This window comes from Oncorhynchus mykiss, chromosome 13 (genome assembly GCF_013265735.2).
Source record: "Oncorhynchus mykiss isolate Arlee chromosome 13, USDA_OmykA_1.1, whole genome shotgun sequence".
NCBI lineage: Eukaryota > Metazoa > Chordata > Actinopteri > Salmoniformes > Salmonidae > Oncorhynchus > Oncorhynchus mykiss.
In genome coordinates, this window is record NC_048577.1 from 43,616,454 (window position 1) to 43,634,202 (window position 17,749).

At 44.1% G+C, this 17,749-nt stretch overlaps 1 protein-coding gene and 1 long non-coding RNA gene across 2 annotated transcripts; one reads left to right on the forward strand and one right to left on the reverse strand.

Annotated features, from left to right (window-relative positions):
* Positions 1–6,558: 6,558 nt before the first annotated feature.
* LOC118938077 (ubiquitin carboxyl-terminal hydrolase 37-like) lies at positions 6,559–8,082 on the reverse strand. The gene is made up of 4 exons (XM_036939751.1): positions 7,463–8,082; positions 7,199–7,292; positions 7,023–7,102; positions 6,559–6,733 (listed from the first exon to the last, which is right to left on the reverse strand). Exons 1-4 carry the CDS (start codon positions 7,546–7,548, stop codon positions 6,559–6,561), a joined length of 435 nt encoding a protein of 144 aa, XP_036795646.1. The 5' UTR covers positions 7,549–8,082.
* Positions 8,083–11,110: 3,028 nt separating this feature from the next.
* Positions 11,111–13,523, forward strand: LOC118938298. Its single transcript, XR_005035551.1, has 2 exons — positions 11,111–11,312; positions 11,575–13,523. It is a non-coding gene; the product is annotated as an uncharacterized LOC118938298 (long non-coding RNA).
* Positions 13,524–17,749: the final 4,226 nt, after the last annotated feature.

Here is a 17,749-nt window from a genome sequence, read left to right on the forward strand (position 1 = left end):
CAGGTATTCATTATCTCCTTTTATTTCTTGTATTTCTAGACTTTTTTTGTTGTTGTTGTAAAAGACCAATAAACATATCCATTATAGAAAAATATTGTTTTTCTTCTATATTTCTTGTGCAACACATTGATGTCCTTTTAGTCTTTCCCACAGTAGTTGTGGGTCAAGACTGTCTCCAAACTGATATGTGATGTATGGTCTATGTTACATTGCCATTCATTGTTCCATTACTTCATTGTATTTGTGGTTACATTAAAACCCTGAGGGAGTGCGTATATAGACTGTGCACAGACACACAATATTGTTGTAATATTAACTTTTTCCTCTTTTTACCCAACAGGAATGAATGATAGAGATTGCCTCTTATACAGTGCATTCAGATCGTATTCACACACCTTAACTTTTTCCACATGTTGTTATGTTACAGCCTTATTCAAAATGGATATAAAAAATCATCAATCTACACACAATACCCCATAATGACAAAGTGAAGACAGGTTTTTAGACATTGCAGCAAATTTATACAAAATAAAAAACAGAAATACTTGTACATGATTGTACATGGTTTGGTGTCCTTTTAGTCTTTCCCACAGTAGTTGTGGGTCAAGACTGTCTCCAAACTGATATGTGATGTATGGTCTATGTTACATTGACATTCATTGTTCCTTTACTTCATTGTATTTGTGGTTACATTAAAACCCTGAGGGAGTGCGTAGATAGACTGTGCACAGACACACAATATTGTTGTAATATTAACTTTTTCCTCTTTTTACCCAACATGAATGAATGATAGAGATTGCCTCTTATACAGTGCATTCAGATCGTATTCACACCCCTTGACTTTTTCCACATGTTGTTATGTTACAGCCTTATTCAAAATGGATATAAAAAATCATCAATCTACACACAAAACCCCACAATGACAAAGTGAAGACAGGTTTTTAGACATTGTAGCAAATTTATACAAAATAAAAAACAGAAATACTTGTACATGATTGTACAAGGTTTGGAACGGAACACACCTGTCTATTTATTTTATTTATTTTTGATTTCACCTTTATTTAACCAGGTAGGCAAGTTGAGAACAAGTTCTAATTTACAATTGCGACCTGGCCAAGATAAAGCAAAGCAGTTCGACACATACAACAACACAGAGTTACACATGGAGTAAAACAAACATACAGTCAATAATACAGTATAAACAAGTCTATATACGATGTGAGCAAATGAGGTGAGATAAGGGAGGTAAAGGCAAAAAAAGGCCATGGTGTCAAAGTAAATACAATATAGCAAGTAAAACACTGGAATGGTAGATTTGCAGTGGAAGAATGTGAAAAGTAGAAATAAAAATAATGGGGTGCAAAGGAGCAAAATAAATAACATAAATACAGTAGGGAAATAGTAGTTGTTTGGGCTAAATTATAGGTGGGCTATGTACAGGTGCAGTAATCTGTGAGCTGCTCTGACAGTTGGTGCTTAAAGCTAGTGAGGGAGATAAGTGTTTCCAGTTTCAGAGATTTTTTGTAGTTCGTTCCAATCATTGGCAGCAGAGAACTGGAAGGAGAGGCGGCCAAAGAAAGAATTGGTTTTGGGGGTGACCCTAGAGATATACCTGCTGGAGCGCTTGCTACAGGTGGGTGATGCTATGGTGACCAGCGAGCTGAGATAAGGGGGGACTTTACCTAGCAGGGTCTTGTAGATGACATGGAGCCAGTGGGTTTGGCGACGAGTATGAAGCGAGGGCCAGCCAACGAGAGGGTACAGGTCGCAATGGTGGGTAGTATATGGGGCTTTGGTGACAAAACGGATTGCACTGTGATAGACTGCATCCAATTTGTTGAGTAGGGTATTGGAGGCTATTTTATAAATGACATCGCCAAAGTCGAGGATGGTAGGATGGTCAGTTTTACAAGGGTATGTTTGGCAGCATGAGTGAAGAATGCTTTGTTGCGAAATAGGAAGCCAATTCTAGATTTAACTTTGGATTGGAGATGTTTGATGTGGGTCTGGAAGGAGAGTTTACAGTCCAACCAGACACCTAGGTATTTGTAGTTGTCCACGTATTCTAAGTCAGAACCGTCCAGAGTAGTGATGTTGGACAGGCGGGCAGGTGCAGGCAGCGATCGGTTGAAGAGCATGCATTTAGTTTTACTTGTATTTAAGAGCAATTGGAGGCCACGGAAGGAGAGTTGTATGGTATTGAAGCTTGCCTGGAGGGTTGTTAACACAGTGTCAAAAGAAGGGCCAGAAGTATACAGAATGGTGTCGTCTGCGTAGAGGTGGATCAGAGACTCACCAGCAGCAAGAGCGACATCATTGATGTATACAGAGAAGAGAGTCAGTCCAAAAATTTAACCCTGTGGCACGCCCATAGAGACTGCCAGAGGTCCGGACAGCAGACCCTCCGATTTGACACACTGACTCTATCAGAGAAGTAGTTGGTGAACCAGGCAAGACAATCATTTGAGAAACCAAGGCTGTCGAGTCTGTCGATGAGGATGTGTTGATTGACAGAGTCGAAAGCCTTGGCCAAGATCAACGAATACGGCTGCACAGTAATGTTTCTTATCGATGGCGGTTAAGATATCGTTTAGGACCTTGAGCGTGGCTGAGGTGCACCCATGACCAGCTCTGAAACCAGATTGCATAGCAGAGAAGGTATGGTGAGATTCGAAATGGTCGGTAATCTGTTTGTTGACTTGGCTTTCGAAGACCTTAGAAAGGCAGGGTAGGATAGATATAGGTCTGTAGCAGTTTGGGTCAAGAGTGTCCCCCCCTTTGAAGAGGGGGATGACCGCAGCTGCTTTCCAATCTTTGGGAATCTCAGACGACACGAAAGAGAGGTTGAACAGGCTAGTAATAGGGGTGGCAACAATTTCGGCAGATTATTTTAGAAAGAAGGGGTCCAGATTGTCTAGCCCGGCTGATGTGTAGGGGTCCAGATTTTGCAGCTCTTTTAGAACATCAGCTGACTGGATTTGGGAGAAGGAGAAATGGGGAAGGCTTGGGCGAGTTGCTGTGGGGGGGGTGCAGTAATATTGACCGGGGTAGGAGTATCCAGGTGGAAAGCATGGCCAGCCGTAGAAAAATGCTTATTGAAATTCTCAATTATAGTGGATTTATCAGTGGTGACAGTATTTCCTATCTTCAGTGCAGTGGGCAGCTGGGAGGAGGTGTTCTTATTCTCCATGGACTTTACAGTGTCCCAGAACTTTTTGAGTTAGTGTTGCAGGAAGCAAATTTCTGCTTGAAAAAGCTAGCCTTGGCTTTTCTAACTGCCTGTGTATACTGGTTTCTAGCTTCCCTGAACAGCTGCATATCACGGGGGCTGTTCGATGCTAATGAAGAATGCCATAGGATGTTTTTGTGTTGGTTAAGGGCAGTCAGGTCTGGGGAGAACCAAGGGCTATATCTGTTTCTGGTTCTAAATGTATTGAATGGGGCATGCTTATTTAAGATGGGTAGGAAGGCATTTAAAAAAAATAACCAGGCATCCTCTACTGACGGGATGAGATCAATATCCTTCCAGGATACCCCGGCCAGGTCGATTAGAAAGGCCTGTATAAGAAAGGTCTATATAAGGTCCCAGTTCACAGTGCATGTCAGAACAAAAACCAAACCACGAGGTCGAAGGAATTGTCCTCCATCATTCCTAAATGGAAGAAGTTTGGAACCCCAAAGACTCCTAGAGCTGGCCGCCTGGCCAAACTGAGCTATCAGGAACCTGATGATTGAACTCTTTGGCCTGAATGCCATTCGCCATGTCTGGAGGAAACCTGGCACCATTTCTACGGTGAAGCATGGTGGTGGCAGCATCATGCTGTGGGGATGTTTTTCAGCAGCAGGGACTGGTAGACTAGTCAGAATCGAGGGAAAGATGAACGGCACAAAGTACAGAGCGTTCAGGATCTCAGACTGGGGCGAAGGTTCACCTTCCAACAGGACAACGACCCTTAGCACACAGCCAAGACAACGCAGGGGTGGCTTGGGGACAAGTCTCTGAATGTCCTTGAGTGGCCCAGCCAGAGCCCGGACTTGAACCTGATTGAACATCTCTGGAGACCTGAAAATAGCTGTGCAGCGATGCTCCCCATCCAACCCGACAGAGCTTGAGAGGATCTGCAGAGAAGAATGAGAGAAACTCCCCAAATACAGATGTGCTAAGCTTATAGCGTCATACCCAAGAAAACTTGAGGCTGTAATCGCTGCCAAAGATGCTTCAACAAAGTACTGAATAAAGGGTCTGAATTCTTATGTAAATGTGATAGTTTAGCTTTATGTTTTCTTGATAAATTTGCAAAAAAATCTAAAAACCTGTTTTTGCTGTCATTCTGGGGTAGATGATGAGAAGAAGAAGAAATAAATTAATCAATTTTAGAATAAGGCTGTAACTTAACTAAATGAGGAAAAAGTCAAGGGATCTGAATAGTTTCTGAATGCACTGTAGGTACATTTATTCACTACCATGTACAGTAAAAGAACATTAATTGCACTCGGTCGGTGAGATGTTTTATATTTATATAATTGTAAACATACAGTAGATGGCCTAGAGTGGGTACATGCTTTGTGGTGTAGGCTGTTTATTCTGGTGGTCCCAGGCAGCCTGGTGGTCTAGGGCAGCCTGGTGGTCTAGGGCAGCCTGGTGGTCTAGGGCAGCCTGGTGGTCTAGGGCAGCCTGATGTCCAGGTGGTCTAGGGCAGCCTGATGTCCAGGTGGTCTAGGGCAGCCTGATGTCCAGGTGGTGTAGGGCAGCCTGGTGTTCTGGTGGTCTAGGGCAGCTTGGTGTCTAGGTGGTTTAGGGCAGCGTGATGTCCTAATGGTCTAGGATAGTCTGATGGTGGTCTAGGGCAGCTTGATGGTGGTGAAAGATAGTCTGATGGTGGTGTAGGGCAGCTTGAAGGTGGTGTAGGGCAGCTTGATGGTGGTGTAGGGCAGCTTGATGGTGGTGTAGGGAGAATTGATGGTGGTCTAGGGCAGCTTGATGGTAGTCTAAGGCAGTTGATGGTGATCTAGGGCAGCTTGATGGTGGTGTAGGGCAGTTTGATGGTGGTGTAGGGCAGCTTGATGGTGGTGTAGGGCAGCTTGATGGTGGTGTAGGACAGTCTGATGGTGGTCTAGGGCAGCTTGATGGTGGTGATGGGCAGCCTGATGGTGGTCTAGGGCAGCTTTATGGTGGTCTAAGGCAGTTGAGGGTGGTGTAGGGCAACCTAATTCGATTAACCTGATGTTTCTTGGTGGGTGGTAGGTGCTACTCCAGGTGTTCCCTGAGCGCTGTGCCTCTCCCTGAGTTTAATGATGGGTTCTCCTGGTCCTTCTCCTGGTAGTGATGGGCCTGGTCTCCTTCACCTGCTCCACTTCAATGAGAAATGACAGGGAGATCTTACATGTACATACAATGTCTGAAAAATAGGGATTACAGGGATTACAGGTTAAAGGGATAACTCTTAATGTGTGGTCAATGAATCATCTTTCTAGCGTTGGTAAAAACTTTTTTTTTTCTTGATGACTGATTGTCGTCATTGACTCCATTTGTGACATTCTTCTCAAATTTGTGGCCTAGAGCCTTACCTGCAGACATAGAACAGGATGTAGGCAGTCTGTGCAATCGCCTTCAGCACAGTGGCCTCATCTGTCCTCAAGACATGTGCGTCATCCAGGCAGAGCCACCCACTGCCACGGCTGTCCAAAACATCACTGATGTAGTGGCCTAGGGAACAAGGGAAACAAAATAGAGTGTACATTCAGCTTTCATAATTGTGTGTGCGTGCCTGCATACCTTCGTGCCTGCATACCTGCATGCCTGCATACCTGTATACATGTTGTCTCCCAGATGTGAGATCACACTTGACAATTTGTAGATATTGTCTGGCTGGTGTCTCTGTAAGGAAACACATTTAATAATAGGATTGTTATTTTGTCTACAGGATAGGGGTGCCTTCTATAACTGCCTTATCTTGATCCGCCCACTATCTCAACTATCTCAACTGGATCTAATTATCTGTTATCTGTTCTATTTCTCTCTCTCTCTCTCTCTCTCTCTCTCTCTCTCTCTCTCTCTCTCTCTCTCTCTCTCTCTCTCTTTCTCTCTTTCTCTCTCTCTCTCTCTCTCACTCTCTCTCTCTCTCTCTCTCTCTCTCTCTCTCTCTCTCTCTCTCTCTCTCTCTCTCTCTCTCTCTCTCTCTCTCCTCACCACAGCGGCTGCCTGCTGCTTTTCCTCACTGTCAGCTGGTTTCTCTAGCTGGTCAGAGGAATTTGAAGCTGGTGGGGGTATATCAAATATAGTGTAAATACAAACCAGAAAGTGAATTGGAAACCTATCAACATATATACTCTTAACTTCAGCTTCCGACTTGCTTTCCTCAACAGTCCTGTTTCATGAGAGGGTATTATGCATGATGTCTGTAACACAATGTCCTACCTGGTCTATCAAGGGTGCCTTTCGGGGAGTTTGCAGGTTTGTTGTCCATGTTGTTTTTCCCCTGGGAGCTTGCCCTGTGTAAATTGATGGCATTGAAAATAAATATCTAGTGTGTGAAAATCATGGTGTGTGTTGGCTACTCAATGTGCAATGTCCCAAAACAGAGTGTAAACCAACCTGGCTCCATACTGGACATGGGCTGTCTTCCCACATACGGCTGGGAGGGTTATTTCTGCAGGGATGGACATGGGATCATCCACCTTCTTTGGCTCCCAGTCGCCTGCAGTAAATCGCTTGATATGAAGCATTAGGACCCTGCTCAGAGACAGACAGGCAGGCAGGCATTCACAAAGACAGACAGACAGACAGACACAGACAGACACAGACAGACACAGACAGACAGACAGACAGACAGACAGACAGACAGACAGACAGACAGACAGACAGACAGACAGACAGACAGACAGACAATTACATACACAGACGACCAGGTAGGCATTCACACAGACAAAGGAATCAGTCTTGTACTCAATTCAATAACCCAGTTTGGTGAGTTAGATCAGGACTGTCAATTGTAATCTGAGATGATGATGGGGGGACTCACCGGGGCAGCGTGAGGAAGTGCATAGTCACAGATGCCATGCTGCCTGAGCACACCCTGCATGCACACTCTAACGCAGATGGCTAGGTGACAAAGGATAGCAATACAATTATGAACATTATGACATTAATGATAGTGTTCCTTGACATACTAACTATTGGTTTAAGCTAAGTGCTGACCTTAAAGTAGAGGTCCAGGCTGTGTGGCAGGTAATGGCTCAGGCTCAGGGACAAGTGATTGTAATCCTCCTGACCATACACTATAACTCCACAGCTTCAGAAGTACGGAGAGAAATGCATCAGCTATTCAACACAAACCTTTTGATCCTCTACACACTATCTTAATGCTTTACCTCTGTATCCTGCATGTTATGCTGACATTAAACCTCCTCACAAATGTGATGATGACATCAAGGTACACCGTATACAAATGACAGCTGTTACCTGGTGCAGGTACGGGAAGTCTTCAGCTTGAATTCTAACTGCTTCACGGGGCAGGTGTATGGCTCTGGTGAGCCCTTTAATGCCATACCCTCCTCCTTCAGCTGAAAGAGGAGGAGCAACACACATTCATGGGCATCCTAAGAGAAGAATGGGAAAGAAGCAGAAAATACATCAACAACTACAACTGAAACAGAGCTGGGGAAAAACACTGTCACGTGTCCCAGGTTTATTGTTAAGTGAGTCTTTTAGCAAATAATATCTTACCTGTTCATTGTCGTCCTCATAGTCCTCATTGACAACGGAAAGACAGCGCTTGACTGTTTGTAGGATTTTCTTATTTTCCTTGTTCTTAGCATTAACAGTGCCTCCAGAAAGCCTGGCCTGATGTAACTCGGCAAAGCAGCTGTGGAGGGAGACAAAGAGCATGCATTCAGGTTTCACTCTCTCACCTTGGCCACAGATTAGCTCTGTGCTTCTACTTTAGCCTCTGATCAAATATGATTCAACTGATTCCTGACTGTGACAGGAAATCATCTCTGGTGTTAATCAGAAGCTGAGTTGGGTGTGGTTTTATCTTAAAAATCATATGAGACACTAAGAGTGTACGAAGGACAATATATATCCATCCATACATAGATAGATAGATAGATAGATAGATAGATAGATAGATAGATAGATACATACATACATACATACATACAGAGAGATAGATAGATAGATAGATGGATACATACAAACATACATACATACAAACATACATACATACAAAAATACATACATACATACATACATACAAACATACATACATACATACATACATACATACATACATACATACATACATACATACATACATACATACATACATACATAATTACATGCTATCAAATACATCAAACATATGGTTTCCATGTGTTTGATGCCATTCCATTTGCTCCATTTCAGACATCATTACGAGCCGTCCTCCCCTCAGCAGCTTCCACTGACACATACATTGAGGCGGAACTTGTGTACTGTAACTATAAGCGTCTAGGTGGGTGGGTCAGTGTGTGTACAGGTGGGACAGGAGAGTGAGAGCGAGGCTGTATACCATAGCAGTTTAGAGGAGGGGGAGGAACTCCAGATATTCTGCTGTCTCAGGATGTCTCTGCAAAATGCTGGCAGCCCCAGCAGGCACTGCAGAGCAGAGTTCATGAAGCAGGTGTTGCCAATATTAGGCAACCTGTGGGAAAGAAGCCATCAGTTACACACTAATATCTGAACTGTGGACCAAAGGTAAACTAATGAATGGATTTGTAATGGATTTGTATTTAGAAAACAAAAAGCAGAGCTCAGAGATAAGAGTAGGTGTATGTGTGTGTGTGTAGATGTGTGTGTGTTTACCCGAGGAGCTTGGTGTTGTCTTCGCCCTCGCCTGTGCAGCTCTGCTCCCCCAGCTGGGTGCTACTCTTGCTGAACAGGTTGGGAAGGCGAGCCATGGCTTCCCGAGACCTGACCAATGGCCTGGAGGAAGAGAGACAGGGTAGAGGCCTCAGTAGCAGTAGCTCAACACCAATCGGTCTGTTTGAACACTGTTTTAATGTACAGGCATACAGATATTCCTTACCATGTCATGGTGTGAGTGACCACTCTTATGTAGAGTTGAGTGAGATGAAGGTGGCTATTGTATACAGTACTTACCTCTCCAAGGAGACAGAGGAAGCCTTCAGGTCAATGGAGGCCTCTGCAGAGAGAGACCGAGAGACGGAGAGCGGTAAGAGAGAAGCTTTGTCAAAGATGAATTGAGACAAATAGCACCAAAAAATGGCACCCGTTTACAGACCTGCGATGCCAGCAAATAGGGGTACCATTCTCTTTGTCTGTGGAACAACTGCTCCCACCTCTTTGACCTCAGAGCTCATAAGATCTCTGTAAAGACACACAGACATATGCATTAGGTTAGCTATATTATATTGGCTTTTTCATTTCAATGTAATGGTGTTGGTTGGCATGAAATGTGATATCAGGCTGCAGTACCTGGCAGTCTCACTGTCTTTGTTGGTCTCTCCATGCTGGTCCAGGGGGTTTGGAGAGGAGGACTGGGGGGCAGGGGAGGAGACGTGGGTTGTGGAGGAAGGGCAGGCAGGACTGGGGGGAGTTCCAGAGGAGGATAACTGAGTTGAGACTGCCAGGGAAACAGAAGAAGCACTAAAAGGGGAGGAGGTCTGTGATCCTTCCACTGAAGAAGAAGAAGAAGAAGAGAGAGATGACATGTTTAGAGAGGAGAGGGAAGAGAGGCCGAAGATCTTGGAGAGAGTTGGAGGGGATCTGGCAGGGGATCCAGGGGGTGAGGGGGATGGAGTGCCGATTGGTGTTCGGCCAGACAAGGGGTCGAGGGGCGTCAGAGATGTTGTAGACGGTTTCAAATGGAAAGAAGAGACAAAGGAAGAATCAAGTTGGTGGTGATCCTTTACGTTCTTCTTCTCCCGGTTTTTCCAAACTGACGCAGTTACCATGCTGGCATCCAATGACGTCAGTTTGGGTGGGATTGGGAACGGCGATGGACAGCGGCTCCCAATCCCGAGGCGAACTCTGCACTTCTTTTTCTGTTTGGAGAAACATTATATATGTTATATTTGAACTAGCAGCAAATGTAACACCCAAACCACATGATCTGACCATAAAATAAAGAACTCGTTGCCCAATCATATTGAATTCTGTATCATAGGCTAACAAATAGCAAAAATACATGTTTATAAAAATAAAACCATTGTAACCATACAGTTATACCCTCTGTCCCAAATCCTGCTATTTGGCACACATAAATAGACAATGAAACAACTAGTAATAGCTGAAAAGAATAGAATATACTCTAAATTGTAACAGAGTTAGACAAATTCTAGCCCAGAATTGACACATACCTTTTTACAGCAACACAAACATCCCATTTCAGTGTATTTGTAGACTGTGCCTTAGTTTGCAGAACATCAAAATATGTTGCCTATTTCACATTGTGATGTCATAAACCAAATTATGATGCGCCTGTCTACGCGTTACCAGCGTAAATAGCCAACAAATCACACACACCAAAATGTTGAAAAATAATTTACTAAATGAATTTAGCATGTATTCAGAGTTATTCCTATTTCATAAAATATACAAAATAACTAGGTTCTTGCCAATACACCTGTTTTCTATTGAGAAAACATTGGGTTATCTTTCTCCCACGCTCCCTGGGCCACTGACGCGTGATTGTATGGGATATGGGAAGAGGCTAGGACATTCGAAGTAACATTACTGTCTAGCAGAATCAAAACAACTTTTATTGGCCAAATGGCCTACATTCACACATTCACAGAATTTGACTCGATGAATTGGTGCTGCCATTAATAGACAAACGTAAAGACACATTTACAGCCTATACAATATACAGTAAACATAAAACATATTTATTAACTTCTATCTTCTTAAGATACTTTAGAGTAACATTTTATTATTGTCACGTTCTGACCTTAGTTCCTTTGTTTTGTCTTTTGTTTTAGTATGGTCAGGGCGTGAGTTGGGTGGGTTGTCTATGTTAGTTTTTCTATGATTTTCTATTTCTGTATTTGGCCTGATATTGTTCTCAATCAGAGGCAGCTGTCAATTGTTGTCCCTGATTGAGAACCATATTTAGGTAGCCTGTTTTCCTTTGTGTTTTGTGGGTGGTTATTTTCAGTCTAATATCCAACCTTTCTGACCGACAAGCTGTCTTCATCAGCGTATACTGTTAGGAGCACCTTAACACAGATGGATCTATTAATCTCTGACCGTACCTCATTGAAAAGGTGCCACTCTGCCTAGTGACTGTAAACTAAACAAAAATACTAACGTTAGTACATTTGTTGTATATTTGCTGTTCTGTAAACCCAGTTGGTCACTACCACACCAGTCACAACTGTCAACAGATCATGACATAAATGCAAGCATAATTTGTTCTCGCAGAGTAGATTGTAGATCCTACTACCACCAGGGAACAATCCATTATTCAGCCCTACCATAAAAAGTACCCTTATCTCTCTCTCACTTTCCCCTCTCTCCTTCATTCCCTGTTTTCCTCTCTCCACCTCTCTCTTCCCCCTCTCCTCCCCCAGGTGGACACCCTGACCCTGGAGCTTGTGGCAGAGCGCAGCATGGCCCAGAAGAGTGAGAATGCGCGCCAGCAGCTGGAGAGGCAGAACAAGGACTTGCGAGCCAAGCTGGGCGAGCTGGAGGGTTCCGGGAGCCCCCCCCCCACACACACACAAACAGTTGTGTATATTGGCCAAATTGATGGTCCTCGTTACTAATACCTCTCCTGGCCCCCTCTGTCCCCTGCAGGCGTGGAGGCCCCATCAGTTTCTCCTCCAGCCGCTCGGGCAGGCGTCAGCTGCAGGTGGAGGGGACATCGCTCGACCTCCTATCCGACGATGAGGTGGAAAACAAGACCACGGACGCCAATGCCAACGAGACGCCAGCAGCTCCCCAACCAGAGTAGACGCGCTCCCTACAGCCCAAAAGCAGCATGGCCTCCGCCCCCACAAACCTTACCCCTGTCCTCCTAACCCCAGACACCAGCAGTGGACCCCACTACTCTGCCTTACCCCTCTATGGCAAGCTGCAGGGCCAAGCAAATCCATCACCTCCTCCATATGAATATACCGCACATCAAGCCTTGGATTCGTTTTTAATATCAATTGCAGATAAAAGTGCATTTAAATTGCATAGGCGTCTGAGTGTGCATAGGCACTCGAAAACAAATAGCAGGAGTTTACCATAATTATGTAAAGCTACTTCCCTGGAACAGCCATTAGAATCAAGCAGCACTCTAGCTAGAATTAACCACTGTCATTTCAGCTGGTTTACTGGCACACAGGTGGACGACTGCACACAAGTCGGTAAAAACATGTGTCTTTCATGATTGTACAGTATTGGACCAGGATATGTAAAACAAAGCACAGCATAAGCGAGGGAATTATTTTTAAATGGTAGCCTAAATGACGATCACACCAAATTTTTTTCATCAAAACCACCACTGTCATAGAGATACTGCAATCCACTTAGTTTAGTATAAAAATAACTATGTGAATAACTCTTTGGTAGCAGGTTTGTAGTGAGTTAGATTGTACCATGCCATGTTGCCTCAGCATTCCCCCTATATATATGACCAGCAAAAGACCCTGTTAACTTTACCAATATAACCTTGTCCAATAACCCACCATTTTATATTTGACATATCAATCTACTTTAAGTGGTGTACGATAATGTGTGGAATTAGGTTTGTCAGACTTGGAGCAAAGGCCCTTTTTTTTAGAAAGACAGCCCAAATGTGTGCTTGACATACTATAATATTGCTATGTATAATTCTGGCTATTCAGTTATGTTTTCTGTACCATGTACAAAATACTTAACTCAAAAAGGTCTCTTTGACATCTCGTGTCACCTTAATTTCAATGCATTTCAAATGGCTGAATAAAATTAGCATGATTTACAGAAGGGTAATTCATCTTTTATTGAAGTTTTATTGAGTGTTAGAGCGTTGGTTTTAATTCAGTGGTTCAGGGTAGAGCAATCAATCAATTTGAATATGCACACTTGTTGATGCCTTGATTATTAAATGTTAAACATAAATGACCATTTTGTAAATGACTAATTACATATTTGAGGCCTTTATTATTATTTTAAGCCAGAACAAATTGGGGGAAAAAAGGTTTATCTGTTTCTTTTGAAAGACACTTCTCAATAAAGACATGAAGGGGAAAAAAGTGTATAGTGTTTGAACCAGTTTCATAGCTTTAGTGTCATATTATACCATAATCACCTCTCCCATCGTGTTGGTGTGAACCAGTGTTATAACAGAATGATTTATGGAGCCTTCTGTCTGCCAGGCAGAAAGTAGAATTTCATTGGGTTCAAAGCTTTAACATCCTGAAGGTTGTTATTATTAGTAGACTGGCTGTTGACGACCAGGTATTCATTATCTCCTTTTATTTCTTGTATTTCTAGACTTTTTTTGTTGTTGTTGTAAAAGACCAATAAACATATCCATTATAGAAAAAAAAAATGTTTCTTCTATATTTCTTGTACAACACATTGATGTCCTCTTAGTCAATCCCACAGTAGTTGTGGGTCAAGACTGTCTCCAAACTGATATGTGATGTATGGTCTATGTTACATTGCCATTCATTGTTCCATTACTTCATTGTATTTGTGGTTACATTAAAACCCTGAGGGTGGAAGTGGAAGAATGTGAAAAGTAGAAATAAAAATAATGGGGTGCAAAGGAGCAAAATAAATAACATAAATACAGTAGGGAAAGAGGTAGTTGTTTGGGCTAAATTATAGGTGGGCTATGTACAGGTGCAGTAATCTGTGAGCTGCTCTGACAGTTGGTGCTTAAAGCTAGTGAGGGAGATAAGTGTTTCCAGTTTCAGAGATTTTTGTAGTTCGTTCCAATCATTGGCAGCAGAGAACTGGAAGGAGAGGCGGCCAAAGAAAGAATTGGTTTTGGGGGTGACCCTAGAGATATACCTGCTGGAGCGCTTGCTACAGGTGGGTGATGCTATGGTGACCAGCGAGCTGAGATAAGGGGGGACTTTACCTAGCAGGGTCTTGTAGATGACATGGAGCCAGTGGGTTTGGCGACGAGTATGAAGCGAGGGCCAGCCAACGAGAGGGTACAGGTCGCAATGGTGGGTAGTATATGGGGCTTTGGTGACAAAACGGATTGCACTGTGAAATACTGCATCCAATTTGTTGAGTAGGGTATTGGAGACTATTTTGTAAATGACATCGCCGAAGTCGAGGATGGTAGGATGGTCAGTTTTACAAGGGTATGTTTGGCAGCATGAGTGAAGAATGCTTTGTTGCGAAATAGGAAGCCAATTCTAGATTTAACTTTGGATTGGAGATGTTTGATGTGGGTCTGGAAGGAGAGTTTACAGTCCAACCAGACACCTAGGTATTTGTAGTTGTCCACGTATTCTAAGTCAGAACCGTCCAGAGTAGTGATGTTGGACAGGCGGGCAGGTGCAGGCAGCGATCGGTTGAAGAGCATGCATTTAGTTTTACTTGTATTTAAGAGCAATTGGAGGCCACGGAAGGAGAGTTGTATGGTATTGAAGTCTGCCTGGAGGGTTGTTAACACAGTGTCCAAAGAAGGGCCAGAAGTATACAGAATGGTGTCGTCTGCGTAGAGGTGGATCAGAGACTCACCAGCAGCAAGAGCGACATCATTGATGTATACAGAGAAGAGAGTCGGTCCAAGAATTTAACCCTGTGGCACCCCCATAGAGACTGCCAGAGGTCCGGACAGCAGACCCTCCGATTTGACACATTGAACTTTATCAGAGAAGTAGTTGGTGAACCATGCAAGACAATCATTTGAGAAACCAAGGCTGTCGAGTCTGCCGATGAGGGTGTGGTGATTGACAGAGTCGAAAGCCTTGGCCAGATCAATGAATACGGCTGCACAGTAATGTTTCTTATCGATGGAGGTTAAGATATCGTTTAGGACCTTGAGCGTGGCTGAGGTGCACCCATGACCAGCTCTGAAACCAGATTGCATAGCAGAGAAGGTATGGTGAGATTCGAAATGGTCGGTAATCTGTTTGTTGACATGGCTTTCGAAGACCTTAGAAAGGCAGGGTAGGATAGATATAGGTCTGTAGCAGTTTGGGTCAAGAGTGTCCCCCCCTTTGAAGAGGGGGATGACCGCAGATGCTTTCCAATCTTTGGGAATCTCAGACGACACGAAAGAGAGGTTGAACAGGCTAGTAATAGGGGTGGCAACAATTTCGGCAGATAATTTTAGAAAGAAGGGGTCCAGATTGTCTAGCCCGGCTGATGTGTAGGGGTCCAGATTTTGCAGCTCTTTTAGAACATCAGCTGACTGGATTTGGGAGAAGGAGAAATGGGGAAGGCTTGGGCGAGTTGCTGTGGGGGGTGCAGTGCTGTTGAGCCAGGTGGAAAGTAACCAGGTGGAAAGCATGGCCAGCCGTAGAAAAATGCTTATTGAAATTCTCAATTATAGTGGATTTATCAGTGGTGACAGTATTTCCTATCTTCAGTGCAGTGGGCAGGTGGGAGGAGGTGTTCTTATTCTCCATGGACTTTACAGTGTCCCAGAACTTTTTGAGTTAGTGTTGCAGGAAGCAAATTTCTGCTTGAAAAAGCTAGCCTTGGCTTTTCTAACTGCCTGTGTATACTGGTTTCTAGCTTCCCTGAACAGCTGCATATCACGGGGGCTGTTCGATGCTAATGCAGAATGCCATAGGATGTTTTTGTGTTAGTTAAGGGCAGTCAGGTCTTGGGAGAACCAAGGGCTATATCTGTTCCTGGTTCTAAATTTCTTGAATGGGGCATGCTTATTTAAGATGGGTAGGAAGGCATTTAAAAAAAATAACCAGGCATCCTCTACTGATGGGATGAGATCAATATCCTTCCAGGATACCCCGGCCAGGTCGATTAGAAAGGCCTGTATAAGAAAGGTCTATATATGGTCCCAGTTCACAGTGCATGTCAGAACAAAAACCAAACCATGAGGTCGAGGGAATTGTCCTCCATCATTCCTAAATGGAAGAAGTTTGGAACCCCAAAGACTCCTAGAGCTGGCCGCCTGGCCAAACTGAGCTATCAGGAACCTGATGATTGAACTCTTTGGCCTGAATGCCATTCGCCATGTCTGGAGGAAACCTGGCACCATTTCTACGGTGAAGCATGGTGATGGCAGCATCATGCTGTGGGGATGTTTTTCAGCAGCAGGGACTGGTAGACTAGTCAGAATCGAGGGAAAGATGAACGGCACAAAGTACAGAGAGATGCTTGATGAAAACCAGCTCCAGAGCGTTCAGGATCTCAGACTGGGGCGAAGGTTCACCTTCCAACAGGACAACGACCCTTAGCACACAGCCAAGACAACGCAGGGGTGGCTTGGGGACAAGTCTCTGAATGTCCTTGAGTGGCCCAGCCAGAGCCCGGACTTGAACCTGATTGAACATCTCTGGAGACCTGAAAATAGCTGTGCAGCGATGCTCCCCATCCAACCCGACAGAGCTTGAGAGGATCTGCAGAGAAGAATGAGAGAAACTCCCCAAATACAGATGTGCTAAGCTTATAGCGTCATACCCAAGAAAACTTGAGGCTGTAATCGCTGCCAAAGATGCTTCAACAAAGTACTGAGTAAAGGGTCTGAATTCTTATGTAAATGTGATAGTTTAGCTTTATGTTTTCTTGATAAACCTGTTTTTGCTGTCATTCTGGGGTAGATTGATGAGAAGAAGAAAAAATAAATTAATCCATTTTAGAATAAGGCTGGGGGGGATCACGTGACCCTTGAACGAGATGGCCGCATGAACTAAGAGCTCTCCACAAGTAGTTTCCAATTCCTAATCTTACCTCCACTCCAAGTTCACACTCATTTAGCTTTAGTAAGAAAAAGTCATGGCGGCTACAAAAGGCGACACTACAGGTGACATTTTTACCCGGACTCGAGTATTAGCGACGGAAAAAGCCTCCAAGAAGAAGCTAACTTCAGAAAAAACTAGCGCCATTAGCCAGGAGCAAGAGAACCCGCGCCCCCACAAGGCACAACGAATGCCAACCTCGCACTCTGTCGAAGACATCCTTTCTGAGTTGAGATCCCAACGTACAGAACTAAACACCAAATTAGATGCCATTAACTCTCAGCTCAGTGCGATAGGGGGCAAGGTGACAATCCTTGAAAACGCTTTGCCTGACATCAACAACAAGATAACCATAAACGCGGGGTGCCTGGACGAGGCAGAGGGGCGAATCCTATCCATGGAAAACTTATTGACAGGTGCCATGGAAACAATAGCATATGCTAAAAAGAAAATCGAGCATCTGGAAGAGAAAACAGAGGACCTTGAAAACAGGGGGCGAAGGAATAATTGTGTTCTATTCAATCTGGGCGAAAAAGAAGAGGGAAACATGCCACTGATCCGCTACCTGCAAGACAAACCTCCCGAGTGACTCCACCTGCCCACCGACAGGCCCATAGAACTCGAGAGAGCTCACCGAGCACTGAGGCCCCCACCAGCAGCCAGACAACCACCGCGCCCAATCACCATACGTTTCCTGAGATTCACCGACAAGGAACGAGTCCTACAGGCGGCGAAAAACAACACCATCACAGTGGGAAACACCAAACTCGCTTTACACCAGGACCTGTCAGCTGGAATACGCCGAAAGCGCCGAGAATTTGACGAAGTGAAGAAATACTCCATTGACCAAGGCATCTTCAGGGGATTCAAATACCCAAACGAGCTC

What these genes read in the sequence shown, in the direction of transcription:
- LOC118938077 (XM_036939751.1), bottom strand. Translation starts at nt 7,548, where the DNA reads ATGGCATTAAAGGGCTCACCAGAGCCATACACCTGCCCCGTGAAGCAG. An exon ending in ACTTCCCGTACCTGCACCAG is followed by an intron (nt 7,293 to 7,462) that starts GTAACAGCTGTC and finishes GTACTTCTGAAG; the next exon opens with CTGTGGAGTTATAGTGTATG. An exon ending in CACTTCCTCACGCTGCCCCG is followed by an intron (nt 6,734 to 7,022) that starts GTGAGTCCCCCC and finishes GTCTCTGAGCAG; the next exon opens with GGTCCTAATGCTTCATATCA.